The 16,450-nt window shown below is 51.2% G+C and overlaps 1 protein-coding gene across 1 annotated transcript in view; it reads right to left on the bottom strand.

Annotated features, from left to right (window-relative positions):
* Positions 1-16,450, bottom strand: part of VWF (von Willebrand factor) — a 118,103-nt gene that overhangs the window by 35,657 nt on the left and 65,996 nt on the right. Inside the window, 7 exon segments of the mRNA XM_021717812.1 lie at positions 853-957; positions 2,772-2,846; positions 3,192-3,294; positions 9,518-9,717; positions 12,828-13,169; positions 13,372-13,564; positions 15,116-15,336. Of these exon segments, the coding sequence (XP_021573487.1) occupies positions 853-957; positions 2,772-2,846; positions 3,192-3,294; positions 9,518-9,717; positions 12,828-13,169; positions 13,372-13,564; positions 15,116-15,336 (1,239 nt within the window).

The following is a 16,450-nucleotide window of genomic DNA, read 5'->3' as shown; positions in this document are numbered from 1 at the left end:
GGTGGCCGGGAGCAGCCGCTGCACTCCAGTCTGGGTGACCGAGTGGGACTCCAACTCAAGCCAGGCTCGGTGGCTCAGCCTGTAATCCCGCGCCTTTGGGAGGCTGAGGTGAGTGGATTGCCTGAGCCCCCAGGTTCGAGACCCGCCTGGGCAGCAAGACCTCACCTCTACAACAAATCAAAAAATCAGCCGGGCGTGGTAGCGCACGCCTGTAATTCCGGCTACTCAGAAGCCTGAGGCGGAAGGATCGCCGGAGCCCAGCGGGTCGAGGCTGTGATGGCTGGGAGTGGCCGCTGCACTCCAGTCTGGGCGACAGAGTGAGACTCCAACTCAACAGAAAAAAAGCAGGAGTCTCGGTAGCTGAATACAGAACTTGGATCCCTGCCATGGCTGACTTTAGACCAATCCAACGCTTAAGTCAGAGCACTTAGTGATCAAATATCTGTACCACAGAGGGGATGCGTTTGTACATTTGTTTGGGAATGAGACCCAATGACAAGGACAAGCCAAGGGAACACACTCTCTCCCCTCAATGGAACATGGGAGGATGGGAATAAATAAAGGTTGGAACTTGAAACTTCCTCACGGCAGCCTCACCTGTTTCTTCATAAAACCCAGGAAAGAAGTGTCTGTGTCTGTGCCCACGCCCAGTGTCCCTTCAGCACCGTGTAGCTGGGAGAAGCTGTGCAGATGTGACCCCCCCCTTCTGTTCCCAACATCCTCCAAACCCAGACTCAGCTGGGTAGAAAGCAGGAAGTGACATGCTCTTGGGACAGGTCCCAGCGAGAGGGGACAGTCTCTCAGGCAGGGAAGAGAGCCCACACCACCGCCTCCTTGTCCGCAGAGCCTTACCGCAGGTGAAGTTGGGTCTGCACTCGCCGGGGTTGGTCAGGGTTGGCTGGAGGCCACCTTCACAGTGAGGCACGGGGGGCAGGTCACAGCTCACCTGGTCACACACTGAGGGCCAGGGAAGAGAGACATCCACGCGGAGTTCGGCGAGGTCACTATCTTACTACCTGTGAGCGGGACCCTATGTTCCTATTCACGCAGACTTCTGCTGTCTTCGGTGGGTGGTGATGATATACAGAGACAGAGAGAGCTGAAATAGGGGTGACAGGCGACAGGTAGAATGTATGGAGAAAGAGATGATAGGTAGACAGAATCAATGGAGACAGATACAAATATGGACACCTAGGGGATAGAGAAATACAGGTAACAAATAGATTAAATGGATGGACACAGATGGATACATCAATGTATAGAGAATAGGTACATGAATATAAGATGATGGATAGACAGATGACAGATAGATGATAGATCAGATAGACGATGGACAGATAGATGATTAGATGATTGATTGATAGATGATAGATTAGACAGACGATAGAGAGGGAGATTAAATAGAAGTTAGATGATAGATGGGCGATCAGCTAGATAAATGATAGATCGATAGATGCTAGATAGAAGATTAGAGAGACACATCATCTATCTCCATCAATAGATGGAAGGAAGGAAGGAAGGAAGAAAGAAAGACAGACCCATGCTGATTATTCTCACTTGACTCCTGTAGGTCTCAGTTTCCTTCTCTGTGAGGTGGGAACTCCGCCTGACAGTATCAGTCTGAAGAGTTCATGAAATAATTTGGGCAAAGTCCCTGGCACATGACAGGAGCTTAATAATGTCTATAAAATGAGAGGCTTGAGCCAGGCTCGGTGGCTCAGCCTGTAATCCCGCGCCTTGGGGAGGCTGAGGTGAGTGGAGTGCCTGAGCCCGCGGGTTCGAGACCTGCCTGGGCAACTTGGCGAGACCTTATCTCTACAATAAATCAAAAATCAGCCGGGCGTGGCAGCGCATGCCTGTAATTCCGGCTACTCGGAAGGCTAGAGGCAGAAGGATCGCCGGAGCCCAGCAGGTCGAGGCTGCATCCAGTCTGGGCGACAGAGTGAGACTCCAACTCAAAAAAAAAAAAAGGAGAGGCTTGAACAAAATTGTCCCTGCAGCTCTCTCCACCACCACCAATATTCCAAGACCTGCTTTACCAAAATAGTCCTCAAGTCAGATCCCCTCCTTTATAGGAATTCTGTTTATTTCCGATGAATTCCATCAGCAAAAGTAAACTCCTCAGATTATTTCACTCTCTCTTAGATTATTGGACTATCCCCGAGCTATCTGCTCTCCCTTGAAGATCTGCATCACTGCAACTCTCACAAGCCTGTGCTTGATACCTTTGCCTGCACGAGTCATAAGACATTGGACAGGACGGACAGGGCACTGGAGATCCCTGCCGTGTCAACACAATTCCATCAGCTCTGAATTCACCGTGCCATCCCATTATCCAGCCACTGTCCATGCTGGAGTCTGCAAGCCTCTCACAAGAGCCTCTGGCGAACAGCCTGCTGGACCACAGTGGCCTGTGTGTGGCCCTGTCTACATCTAGTGGCCTTGAGATCCTACTGAAAAGGAGAGTTGTTCTGGCATGACTTTTGCCTCAGTAAACCTCTGTAGCCTTCAGAAGTCGCTCTCTATTCCTTTACGAATGTGCTCAGAGCCTGCATTTAGGATGTACAGGAAATTTTTCTAAGCGGCAAATCTTATTCTCCAGAGGACACTCTTTCCATCCTTCTAGAAAAGAAGGATGGTCAGGCCGCTCCCCGCCTTCTCTCTCCTGCCCATGCTGAGAACACACCCTGCTTTCAGCCCCACACACGGCCCGCCTGGGTGGCGGGGCGACGGCCTAGGTCCTGGAGACACCTCCGAGGGGAGACACATACCACACTCATACTCGGGACAGCACTGGTCTGCGTCCTGGCGGAGGCGGGCCACTTCACACGGACCGCACGTGGGAGCTGGAAGAGGGGAACACCCCAGAAGTCAAAGAAAGGAATAAGGGACAGCCGGGGAGAATCTGAAATGCTGGGCGTGAAACATTGGCTCACTGAGAGCCAGGGCAGGCTCAGAACGGTCGTCCCCGGGATTCCAGCCACAGGACTTCTGACACACGAGTCTCCATGTGTCCTGTGGATGCCCTCACATTTACCTTCTGAGTTTGAGCACCAGGGTGGGGACAGACGGGCAGGGTTAAATCTGAGGGTGTCCGCCCAGGCACAGATGAGACCCCCATGCCCAGAGAAGGAAAATGCAGACTGGTCAGCCCGGGGGGTGGGGGCTCCCGGCAGGGAGGACTCGCTCACCTGTGGCCGTGGGGCAGGGCTGCACCGTGCAGTTGACCTTCCGTCCGCTGAGACACAGGCAGATGTGGCAGGGCCGGTGGTCCGGGACCCAGGCTTCCAGGAACTGAAGGGAGAATGAGGCTCAGCGTCAGCACAGACTCTCCAGGGGACAGAGCCTGGAGCTCACGAAAGGTGACTCCCCCACGTCTGGCCGGGCTCCTTCCCGCCAGGGCCAGTTCCCAAGCCCTCCCTCGCCCAGAGACACACAGGGGACAAGAGCAGGTTGAAAGAAGGTCACGCAGTTTCAAGAAGGACGGAGGTGGAGCCGGGTCAGAGCTTCAGAAAGGCCGTCACCACACTGCTCTGTGAACTCAGGGGAAACAACAGACTCCAGATTCTGGAAAACTCGGGAATTTCCACTACAGCCTCCTCTGCGGGTGTCACTAAAATCCAAGCTCAGAGAGAAAATGAGAGTTCTGGGTCACACTGCAAGTCGTCTCTCGAGCCAAAGGAAAAACCAGCGTGCAGCCTGGGAAAAGTTTCATTCGTTCCTGAAATCCACTTGCCATAACAGGGCAGAAGTGGAGGGGAAGACAGCAAGACCCTTAAAAGCAGCACGTTAGCCGGGCTCGGTGGCTCAGCCTGTAATCCCGCACCTTTGGGAGGCTGAGGTGAGTGGATCGCCTGAGCCCACGGGTTTGAGACCCGCCTGGGCAACTTGGTGAGACTTCATCTCTACAATAAATCAAAATGAGCCGGGCATGGTAGCGCGCGCCTGTAGTTCCAGCTACTTGGAAGGCTGAGGTGGAAGGATCGCCGGAGCCCAGCAGAGCGAGGCTGTGGTGGCCGGGAGCGGCCACTGCACTCCAGTCTGGGTGACAGAGTGAGACTCCAACTCAAAAAAAAAAGCACCACGTTGTGGATGCCGGAAGTGACTTTAGAGGCCTGAGTGCCGTTCTCTGGTTTTTCAGACAGGGGCCACTAGGCATGAAGCAACTTTCTCAAAGTCGCCCACACCCCTCAGCACGAGGCTTCAACGTCAGCAACACCTGAGCTCCAATATGGGCCTTGTCTCTCTATGCCTCAGTTTCCTCACCTGCACAATGAAGGGGCGTGAGCCTGACACACAAGAGTCACATAAGGAGCGGGCAACAGATGAACACAGGGCCGGGCGCACAGTAGAGAGCTCCACACATGGGGATGTGGAGGCAGGACTCAGTCCCCTCCAGACTCAGCCGTCAAGTTCAACGGCAAGTGAAATGGCCCTGAACAAACACACATTCTTATCCAGCAGCTCAAGGACCTCCCACAAGTTCCAAGTCAGAAAGGTCTGACTTCCGTCGTCTGCTGCCACAGTCAGGGATCCTTCGGCAAAGAAGGAAAATCCACGACCCCTGAGTAAAATGCCCTTCCCGGAGGTGCCCACCCTCCTCGGGATTCAGTCCTCCAGCCCTGCCCGTGACGGCTTCCATTCTCTCAACACATGAGAGCATGCCAACTGCGAGGTGCCACCGTTTGAAGAACTTTATTTAAATGGCTTTTGTAATCCTCACTGCAGTCCTACTGGGAGGATATTTTTTATTATTGCCCCCACCTTTCCAATGAGAAAGAGTAGATCCCTGCTCAGAATTGCACCAGCAGAGCAACGAGCTAGCATTTGAACCAAGTCCATGTTAATAAACCATTATGCTGTACTGTCTCCCAATAAAAATATTAAATATATCCAAGGTATTCTTCTAAGGGCTTTACATTTGTTTATTTCGTTTCCCTAATAATCACCCTGTCAGGTAAGAATTATGATTGTTATGTGTACCGAAAAGTGACGAAACTGAGACACAGAGAGGTTAAGAAACTTGACCACATGGCACCTCCTGGACTTGAACCTAGCACTCCGACGCACCACAGCCTTGGCCTCTGTGTCACACCCGCCTCTCGTCAAGAGACACAGCACCTGTCACAGGCAGGTCTGAGCACACCGACTCTGCCCTCCAACCACTGTCAGGCTAGTTGAGGAAGGAAGACTCATCCATGGAAACCTGAGTGAGATCAGTAAATGGCAAGGCAGGCGTGGAACACCGCTCAGCAACGACAAGGAACAAACTGCCAAATCGCACTACAGCACGGATGCTCGCAAGTGTGTCATGCTGAGCGGAAGAAGCCAGGCAAAAAAGGAGTGCCGCTTTTTTACATGAAGCCTGTTGCGTTTACGGACAATTCCAGAGAGTGTGAGCGATCTCCAGACACAGACAGCAGACCAGCGGATGTCTGGGACCGGAGGATGGACTAAAAGGGGAATGACGAAACTGTACACTTTAAGCGTGTGCTGCTTATTGTGCAGAACCCTGCTTCAACAGACTTTTTTTTTTAATCGGCATCTCACCCTGTTGCCCAGCCTGGAGTGCAGTGGCATATTCATGGCTCACTGCAGCCTCAACCTCCTGGGCCCAAGCAATTCTTCTACCTCAGTCTCCCTGGTAGCTGGGATGACAGGTGAGCCCCACCACATCCAGCTAATTTTTTTTTATTTTTGTAGAGACAGGGTCTCGCTATGTTGCCCAGGCTGGTCTCAAACTCCTTGCCTCAGCCGCCCAGAGTGCCAGGATTACATATTTTAAGTTCAGCCTAGAAGATTCTCCGTGATCTTCCACAAGGTGAACCTCACTGGACGTGGAGACAGACTTTACCTACCCCGTGCCAATCACCAAGTTTTGGCCCATCGGCAGAGGCCAACGATTCAGACTGCGTTCAAATAAGGCAAGCACGGAGCAGGAGTCAATCCAGCTGTTTCTGTACCCCATTCCTGTTTTCTGTCCGTCCCCTTCCTTCTTCCTGCCCAGATCTTCTCTCCCCACGTGGCTGCGCTGGAGTCTCTCTGAGCTACTCTGGTCCAGGAGCTGCTGGATTCGGGATCATCTTTGCTCAGTTAAACTCTGTAACATTTGGTTTGTCTCAGGTTTTTCTTTGTGTAGCCTTACCCTGGTGGGCGAGGTGCAGCCCTGAAGGTTTGGAAGCCGGAGCTGCGTCAGAGAGAAGAGTGTCAAATAAAGACAACCCCGGTGACAGTAAGCAGGACGGAAGGGGAAGGGCTTAGGAACAGAAAGCCAAAGAAGAAGCGGTGGCAGCGGCTGCCACCCCAGCGTTCAAGGGGCATAGGGCGCTGGCCTCAGAAGGCCGGGCGGAAGCAGCGAGTTGAGGAAGGAGAGGCTCATATCTTGCATATGTTCTGGCTTTCCTTTTTCACTGTCTCTTTTTAAATGTGGACCTCAGATATCTAAACTCAAGACTAAATCATACAACCTCTAACTATCCTGACAGCAGGCAACACCACAAGAGAGGACCAACAGCAGGCGTTCCATCTCCTTCTCCGGGCATCTCCAGGCTCCCAGGAAGCCCAAATAAGGCCCGCCCAAGGCAGGGGACAGAGTCCAGCATCCCTGAAAAACCGGAGGCGAACCTTCTAAAAGCAGCTCAGCAGGCCGGGGCAGGCTATGCGGCAAAGCGGCCAGCAGATGGCGATCCTGCACAAGCCCAGGCCAAGGGCGGGCGGGCAGGTCAGTGGCATCCCGCCGGGTTCCAGGGTGTGACGGTCACCAGGACAGGAGAACAGGCTTAAGAGCCAGCTGGCGTTGGCGATTAGATAAAGGTGACGAAAGAACACACAGTATGGCAGGGGGAAACCGACGTCTTCAAAGCCAAAGGTCAGAGGAGGGACACCAGGAGGGACACATGCCCGCCTGGTACCAGCCCGAGGATTTCAGGGGAGATGCCAGGGTGAGCCCTGAGCTCGGGTGATGGGGAGGAAGCGAGGCTTCTGAGCGACGGATGCCCTTCCTACTGAGCTTTAGCCTGTGGGTCCACGCCCTGTCACCACGGCGAGGGACAGCCTGGGCCCCTTCCAGACCAGCCGCCAAGGCTCCAGGCTCCACCTTGTAAAGTAAACAAGAACGATGGAAGCTGGGAACTGTCACCCTTCCGAAGTGACTACAATCGTTTCACACCCTGGGTTATTCGTGAAGAAGGGTTTTCTGGGCTTTATGTTTTCAGTGTGCAAACATCCATTTAATGGACATGTTCTCCATATCGGATTTTTTCATTCTTTCTCTGCTTTGAAAGTACAAGCTGAAAATGCAGGGGGGTGGATAAGATGCCTTTCATCCATTTACACTGTATTATCTGAAATAATGAAAACTGGCTGTGCTCCCATCCGTGCTTTCAATTAATTTTACGTTACTTGCTTTTGAAAATAGATGGATAAGATGGGTCCTGTGTCCAAAATAGCGACCTATTTGGAAGGACTCCTTAAACACTCAAACGCACCTTCTGATGTGTTGGACTGAAGGTGGGGTAAGCTGTAAAAAGGGAAAATCGAGTCAGAGAGGAGGAGTGAGGGGGCAGGGGCGCTGGAGATTCCAAGACCAAACTCACAAGCTTCCTGCTCTCGGGATTCTGCAGACACCTGACACTCGTGGAGTCGGAAACACTGCACACTTGGGCTTACTTCTCCTCTCAGAGGCCAAAAGGAGAGGGAGGGAGAGGCCATTTCTGCCCGCCTCTGCGAGTGAGCATTTGACCACGACCGGCAAGACCGATCTACAAAGACCGCAGGGCGCCAGCCCCACATGTCAGTGGTTCACCTCACTCCAGCCCAGTGGGAGCCCAGGAGACGGACAAGTCAGAGAGAGGAATAGAAGGTTCTGTCAACTCATCTGGGGACTATCCCAGAACAGGCAATTGCGTAACTTGGCAAGCTGAAGTCTGGCAGTCGAGGAAGAGTCAGGCTGGGCTTCCCTCCCGGCTCATCTTCACGGTGAGGACATGTAGGCTCTACGGGGCTAAGGCCCCACAGCTAAACTAGGGCAGGTGAGATCCATCAACGTCGACTCCCTCACGTACGCCATGTGCTGTGAGTATCACCTGGCTCAGAGTTTAGCTCACAGTTCTAGTGAAGTCGATGGCAGGGCTGGGACACCGGATGACTGTGCCGTGAAGAGGAGCCCCAGCCTTCTCCCCTCATGCCACGTATGCCTCGGTTTCCACATCCACTCAACAGGGCATGTGGGCATGACCCTGCAGAGCGTTGGGGAGAATCAAAGAAAACGGTCCGTTTCCTAGCTTAAACAGCAGGCACAGGAGAGTGGCGTCACTGGAATGCTAATTTCGTCATCCCCCAGGTTGATCAGCCAGGTCCACCACACACTCTCAGATGTCTGGTTGTGATTAAACGCCGTGGCAAGTCAGCCTGCCCGGTCCACGTGGCGATAACGGTCCTCCTCGGAGATTTGGGGTCTTGAGTGCAGTCCATGGTCACAGGACACATCCTCCTTTGCCCGAAGCCAATGGTCCCATCTCTACCAGACTCTGTGGTGTCACTGTCATGAGCACAGACACACACTGCCCCAGATGCTACAGAAACGCGCCGTGTCCACTTTGAAGAGACAGGACTGCCCCCGCAGGCCAAGATGAGGGAGTTTGGTAAACAACCTTTCAAAGTGCGCTTGGTAAACTCCTAGAGCGCTAAAAGAATCGATGGCTCAAAGGCTCCCAAGCAAACCAGCCCAAAAAGATGGAGCAAAGGGCAGTTCGTGTTGCAGAAAGAGCAAAATCTAGAGTCAGATAAAACTTCAAATTCTGTATCCAACTCCCAGCTCCGTCACTTACAAACTATGCTCCTTAAGTCTTAGTACCCTAATAGAGCTTTTGTGAATATTTATGAATGCCGTGGGATATCCTGGGGTAGTCTGTGGAACCCTCGTCCAAAGGGATGTTACACGCACACATACAACGCCACGGCCAAACACATCTGAGAAGCAAAAACCTTCTCAAGTATTTGCCATGTGCAATAGTGTATTAAAAGCTCTACAGAGTCCTGCAATAAAGAAACCTGTTAAATATGCTTAGCTGGTGTTCTTTAAACTCACTTGACGGCAAGTAACTGCTAATACCCTGCAAAACATACCCTTGAGAAACATTGAGATAACGAACATACAATGCTTAGCACAATCAAGTCACACAATATATCTTACTAACGGCAGGCATTACCATACAAAATATGATTTCCCCTCTCCCTCCTGGGTTCCTATAGCATTCTATTTACCTAAGATAATAATGCGGTGGCAACACTTTGGGGCTAGATCCCACAGATAATGCATGGCAGATCCAGGATCTGAACCAAGTTCCATCTGAATCTAAAGCCATTATGCAATGCTGGCCCCTCCATCCCTCCATGAGACCCTTAAGAGTCAACCCTGCTGCCACAGTTGGAAGGGGGACGATCACTGGTGAACGCACCTCCCTGCTGACCCCAGAGGACAGCAACCCCACTGCAAGGGAGAGGTTGGGGATCCCACCTGGTGCTGAATTCCATCTTCATCGACGCACTGAGTGCAGGCCTCCTCGGGGACACAGCCGCCTTCCAGCATGACGTGGTGTGGGGGACAGAAGCAGCCTTCAGAGGGATGGTCCACACAGGAGCTCACGTTGCCATCGCAGTGCCGGGGACAGCCGCGCTCACAATGGCTGTACACCAGGGACGGTGGGCACGGCATAGCTGCAGACAAGAGAAGGTTTTCACTCGTGAAGGCCCACACACCAGCCAGAGGGAAACGGAGGCATGGCTGATTCGACGTGGCCAATCATCTGACAAATTTGCCAGGGCAGAAATAGCTCGCTTCCACCAGCTTTTGTTCTCCCCATCTTCCACGGAATTAGAACCTTTATCAGGGCTCACAACTGCCCAAATCAAGGACTACATTTCCCAACATCCCTTGCAACTAAGTGTGGTCATGTGAGTCAAGTTCCGACCAGTGAACCATAAGAGGAAGCGTAAGCTCCTCAGGCAGCCTTTGGGAGTCTTGAAAAGTGCCCTTTGTCACTCTTCCCTCAATCTTTCGCCCTGCTGCTGGGAACACAGATGTGATAGCGAGAGCCTCCCCTTAAAGCCTGAAGAGAAAGGCCACATTCAAGTGAGGACCGGCAAACAGCTAGAATCCAATCTGGGGCTCAGAATCAGCTGAGGCCGTCTCTCTCTGATCTGCGCTGCAACAGAACATTTTATTTCTCCGCTACTTGCAGCCAAATCTAGTCCTAACTCGTTATGTGAACCTGGGTGTCCTCAGTAGGTTTTGTGGGCTTTTAAAAAAAAAATATGAATGCATTTAAAAATGCTTTAAAATCCTCTTAGAATTAAGTAAGGAATTCCTGGCTTTGAAGCATGGCCTTTGGAGAGAAGCTACGAGACAATTCACTTCTCCCATTCTGACTTGTTCAGCAAATTTCTCGGAGGTCAAGCCAGGCAGGGAAGGGGCCCAAGGGTCTGGAGTTCCAGGGGATTTTCTCCAGATGCTCAGTAAATAGCCATGCAGTACACATGGAAATTAGTAAGCAGAAAAGACGCTTCCAGTGACTTAGAAACTAACACTTGCCTCTTGATTTCCAAGCAGATAGAGAGGAGACAGTAGCAGCACATGTGTGGCAGGACGCGGCAAATGCTCAAATATATGATTGAGTGAATAAACACAGAAACACATGTAGCTGATTTGGGATCAGCAGTTGGCCTCACCCGGACTGCCACTAGCCCAGCGGCAAGGAGGGGTTAATAGCAGTTAAAGGTATTTCCTTTTGAAAGGCAAGTTGCAACTTTAAAGACCTGCCAGGCGCTGGGCAGGTTTTGTTTAAGAAAGGCCAAATGACCCAGAGACTGGCTATTTCATGGAAATGGAAAAGAGTCTTATCTAAAACCCCCCTTCTTCTTGGAAACCATTTGTTCTTGGCTCAGCCTGTAATCCGGCACCTTTGGGAGGCTGAGTTGAGTGGATTGCCTGAGCCTGCGAGTTCGAGACCCACCTGGGCAGCGAGACCTCATCTCTACAATAAATCAAAAAGTCAGCCTGGCGTGGTAGCGAGTGCTTGTAATTCCGGCTACTCGGAAGGCTGAGGCGGAAGGATCGCCGGAGCCCAGCAGGCGAGGCTGCGGTGGCTGGGAGCGGCCACTGCACTCCAGTCTGGGCGACAGAGTGAGACTCCAACTCAAAAAAAAAAAAAAAAAATCTGATTTTGCTGAGTACAACCTTGTAAGATTCCAAAGGAAGTATGTAATCACTCAACACGACCCCCCTCCCTTACCTAAACGAGGGTGTAAGACCCCATGTCTCCTGTTCTGGGGCGCTCGATTTGGACGCATGAAATTCTCGGGCCTGCTGTGCAAGCCAGTGTAATAAAGTGCCACTTCCTATAATAGTCTCAGTGTCACGATGTCTCCATTTTTCCTGCTACACATGGACTCAAGAAATCAGAGCTCAAGGGCTAAGCTAGAGGTTATCTAGTCCAATTATCTCACTGTGAGGCACAGAAACTGGCCGGGCGCAATGCTTTGGGAAGCTGAGGATCGCTTGATCCCAGGAGTTTGAGATCAGCCTAAGCGACATAGCAAGACCTGTCTCTACAAAAATTAGCTGAGGCCCAGCTACTTGGGAGGCTGAGGCAGGAGGATCGCTCGAGCCCAGGAGGTTGAGGCTGCAGTGAGCTATGATCACACCACTGCACTCCAGTCTGGGTGACAGAGCAAGACTCGGTCTCTGAAAAAACAACAGCATAAAACAAACAAAAACTTTAAAAAGACATAAAAACTGAGGTCCAGAAAGACTAAGGGAATAGCCAATCACCAGCTGAGCTGAGATGTCCAAGCCCTCCAGCCCCAGGTAAGAGCTACTGACAGCTCTGTGATGATAGACTCTGAGACGCCAACATGCCTGTACGTGTTGCTTCCCCCCAAAAACAGCCAAGGATTATATCTGACCATTGAGGGTTTCAGGTTCAATGTGTTCTTTTCACTCCAGCACCCCTGGGGGCAGGAACTGTCTCTGCTTCATTTTCGCGTGCCCTACACTTGAAATGATACAAAAATGCCAAGCCAAAGCAGGGAAGCTTCGACCTTGAGGGAGACATCTGCACGAGTCATCCTGTGGTGTCTGAAATTAATAAGCTTCTTGGTAATCAATCGGCACGATTCTACTCACACTTCAAAATCCTACTCAGGTCTAGGCTCAGTGGCTCAGCCTGTCATCCCAGCACATTGGGAGGTCGAGGCGAGTGGATTGCCTGAGCCCACCGGTTCGAGACCAGCCCGGGCAACTTGACGAGACCTCGTCTCCACAATAAAATAAAAAATAGCCGGGCGTGGTAGCGTGCACCTGTAGTTCCAGCTACTCGGAAGGCTGAGGCAGAAGGATCACCGGAGTCCAGCAGGTCGATGCTAGGGTGCATGCCACCGCACTCCAGCCGGGTGAAGGAGTGAGACTCCAACTCAAAAAAAAAAAAAAATCCTACGCAGGCATGGCCTGCGCTGTGAGCATTTGCGAAAGCTTGGTAGAATTTCAAACTCAATGTGACTGGTTACACAGCACTTCGCTGATACATTAAAATCGCATCTGTGTGAACTATAGAAATACTATTGGAAAGGATCATTAGATCATTTACGTGTAAGTTCTACATTCAGAGTACTTCGATCTCTACCATCTGACTTGACCCTAACCGGAATCCCACGTCATGGGAAATACAAGTACTTTCACCTTTGGAAGCCAGATGAAGGGTCCAGGGAGGCAGGGCCAGCCCACAGTTGGTCGGCCTCCAGGGTTTTTAGAGATACCTACAAAGACTCACCACAGAAATCGGGTGTTCTCCAGTCAACGCAGACCCCACTGGTCCGACAGAGGTGGGCGTAAGAGGCAATCACCTCACATACTTGCTCCCGGTGGCAACTGTCCTGCTGGCAGATGGCATAGAATGTAGCTGGAGCCAGGACCTTGTGGCACTCAGCAAACAGGGCTGAGAGGAGGACCTGGCAGTGGGAGTTGTCACGGGCAGGACACTGCTCCTCTGGAACGGGATGACACGTTTGCCCCGACCGCTGCACAGTCCAGTCCTGGATGAGCACTTTCCAGTCCGTGGTGACCGTGCCATCCCGCAGCACGAAGTCATTGGCCCCATTCTCATCACAGATCCCTCGAGAAAGAAGCAAAAACAAAGTTGGCAGTCACGCTGATGCCAGGGAGTGGCCACTGTCCTTTCCCGCAGGGGTCTGGCTCTTGCTACTGGGTTCTTGCTACGAGACCCAGAGCTCTCAGCGCCCAAGCGCTCCCAGAGGACAGCTAGGGAGGCTTATGAAAGCAAGGCAGGGGTAGAGCAGCTGAGAAAACGTCCTTACCACAGAGACCATACATCTTCGAAGCAAAGGTCTTAGGGCTGAGCTGCAGCTGGAACTCATTGTTCTGAGGCGTGAATGTGAAGACGTGGCCAAGATGGTTGAACCTGACCTCGTGCATGATGGCACCGTAGATGTTCGCTTCCATGCTCCCACTCGTGTAAGGGACAGAGACCAGTCTCCCGTCCACGGTCACCTGCCCAAAGCAGAAAAAGCTCTTCAGCCGTCCAAGCAGTGAGGACTCCTAGAACTTCATCCTCAGCTTCTGGCTGAAGCAACCAAGGGTTTCTGCACACCCAGCACTCAACCACAGGGTTCACCACAGCCCGTATCATGTCAGCAGCTCTTCTAAGACAAAGGTGGTTTGCAGCACTTGACCAGAGAACAGGCTGTGACAATACTGTACTGATGACCATGCATCTAGAACCTGAAAGCCCAGGGATTAAACGGGACCTTGAGTCTGTGGGATTAAACAGGATAGGGCAACCCTGTCGAGACAGGCAAGAAAGTTGTCATGTTGCCTCCTCACCAGGGCAGTGTCTCCAGGAGTACCTAGCAGGACCATGTTGAGTCTTTTGCATGTATAAGTGTCATTAGAACCTCTTCCTTTGGTGGCTGTACCATACCTCATATCGAACATATTAAAATACACTCACATCCTTGGGTGAATACAATTTTTGCTGTAAAAATTTTGGAGGCCGGGCTCAGAGGCTCAGCCTGTCATCTCAGCACTCTGAGAGGCCGAGGCGAGTAAACCCGTAGATTGCCTGAATCTACGGGTTTAAGACCAGTCCAGGTAACTTGGGGAGACCTCGTTTCTACAACAAATAAAAAATTAGCTGAGCATGGTAACGCACGCCTGTGGTTCCGGCTCCTTGGAAGGCTGAGATGGAAGGGTCGCCGGAACCCAGCAGGTCGACACTGGCATGACCATGAGTGTGCCACTACACTCCAGCCCAGGCGACAGAGTGAGACTCTGACTCAAAAAAAAAATTTTTATTTGGAAAGTTTTTTTATCATTTTGATTCAAAAATTTGGGGCTATGGGTTACTCATTTAATATATGACTAGCTGTGATTTTTCAACAAGTATTGTTCATGCCCTGGTGAGGAGGCAACATGACAACTTTCCTTGCCTGTCTCGATGGGGTTGCCATATTGTTTAATATATGACTGGCTATGATTTTTCAACAAGTATTGTTCAGAATGCTTGCAAAGTGAGAAAATCTAGCCCACAAGTTGTTTTCACACAATGAAAAATGTATGATTTCCCATGAACAAGTAAAGAAATTGGCATAATGTCACCCTTTGTAAACATTTAATCAAAACTTTATTGATGTCAGTTCTCTGGTTTCCTTTTCGAATTTGGGAGCCATGCATTTTGTGTGGGCCTTGTATTTTCCAGAATCCGAATCTGGGCCCTAAATAACTCCCTTTGGAAAGCTCACAGGGCTCAGGCACTGGGCTTATCATGCTTCCTGGTGCCAATCCCAATTCTCCTCCGGTGCCAGAAACTGGCACAGATTCACAATTTCATGCTATCTGGGATTGACTCTCTCTTGCAAATCTGGGCCCAGAACAACACGAGATCCTGCCAAGACAAGGGAGATGGCAACAAACCCCTCCAAAGGAGGTGGTGCTCCCCTGGCTGGGCAGAGGACTGGGTCCCTAACAAGAGCACCAGGCCCAAGTGGCTTCCCTAAGGTCCTGTTGTGGCCTTGCTGGGGGAACCCCCAAAAGCCCGCTCACCTCCATGTTGCTGTGGAGCTCCAGTGAGAGCCCGCCATGCTTCAGCTCGATGGACTTCATGCAGCTCTGCTCCGCCCCCAGGCTGCAGGCGCCGTTATGAAGAGTCACTTCCAGGTCCTGCTCCTTGTTTTGAAACAGGACATAAGAACAGCTGCCGGTCAGCTTGAAATTCTGCCCGTCGAAGGTCACGATGTGCCGAGTGGAGCTGCCCGTACACACGCCTGATCAGGGAAGAACAAAGGAGGGGTGTGACTGGTGCTATCCAAACTCCCACACCCACTTGTGCCAAGAGGCAGATGTGAGCAGCTTGGACACAGATAAATACAGCTGAAACCCTAACGGGCCCTCTGATGACATACAGACCAAGCTCCTCCCTTTTATAGGTTGAGAAACTGAGGCTCTGAGAGGTAGAAAGGTTTAAGTAGGTAACACTTGGCCATTAAATATTTTCCTGGAGAACATTTAGAAGGACAAATATTACATAAAAACATGGCAAATGATAGAACCATATTTCTAGAAAATGTAAATGTGTACCATAAATGATCCACTCTGCAGGATGCCTTGGCTTAGGAAATAGAGTCACTTTCCAGGGGTGCAGTGACTCGTGGAAATCACAGAAAGCTAAGCAAGCTACGAGTCCATGTTCTCATTGTAGAGAAAATCCATCTAAAGACACATGTGTCCTTTCAGCTGCCAAGTGACTAACAGTACAAGCAGCCACGTTTGCTTAATCCCTTAAGAGATCACACAAGAGCGGCCAGGCACAGTGGCTCACACCTGTAATCCCAGCACTTTGGGAGGCGGAGGCGAGAGGATTGCCTGAGCCCAGGGGTTCGAGACTAACCTGGGCAACTTGGCGAGACCGCATCTCCACCACAAATCAAAAAACTTAGCTGGGATGGTAGTTCCAGCCATTTGGAAGGCTGGGGCAGAAGGATCGTCTGAGCCCAGCAAGTCAAGGCTGCAGGGAGTATGCTGCTGCATTCCAGGCTGGGTGACAGATTGAGACTCCAACTCAAAAAAAGAAGAAAAAGAAAGGAAGGGAGAGAAAAGAAGAAAGAGAGAGAAAGAGAGACCACATAAGAGAAACATTTCTAGTGGGAAAAAAAAGTTGGGTGTTAATTTGACCCAGATTTATTCACATAATCAGCAAATTCTCAAGGTTCCTATTAAAACACCATGTATAAACACCGATCATTTTACCTCTGTATAAGATGATTCAGTGAACTGAAGGCACCACTGCCATGAATGATTTGAAAGCTACTCTTGGAGCTACAAGAAGGCAGAGATGAGCTTTTCCATACAAGCCAACCCCACATCCACACGGGGGGGGGG

This window comes from Carlito syrichta, unplaced genomic scaffold (assembly GCF_000164805.1).
Source record: "Carlito syrichta isolate Samal-C Ts95f unplaced genomic scaffold, Tarsius_syrichta-2.0.1 Scaffold311146, whole genome shotgun sequence".
Taxonomy (NCBI): domain Eukaryota; kingdom Metazoa; phylum Chordata; class Mammalia; order Primates; family Tarsiidae; genus Carlito; species Carlito syrichta.
Note: the sequence above shows the minus strand (reverse complement) of the source record. Positions and strands in the feature narration are given on the sequence as shown.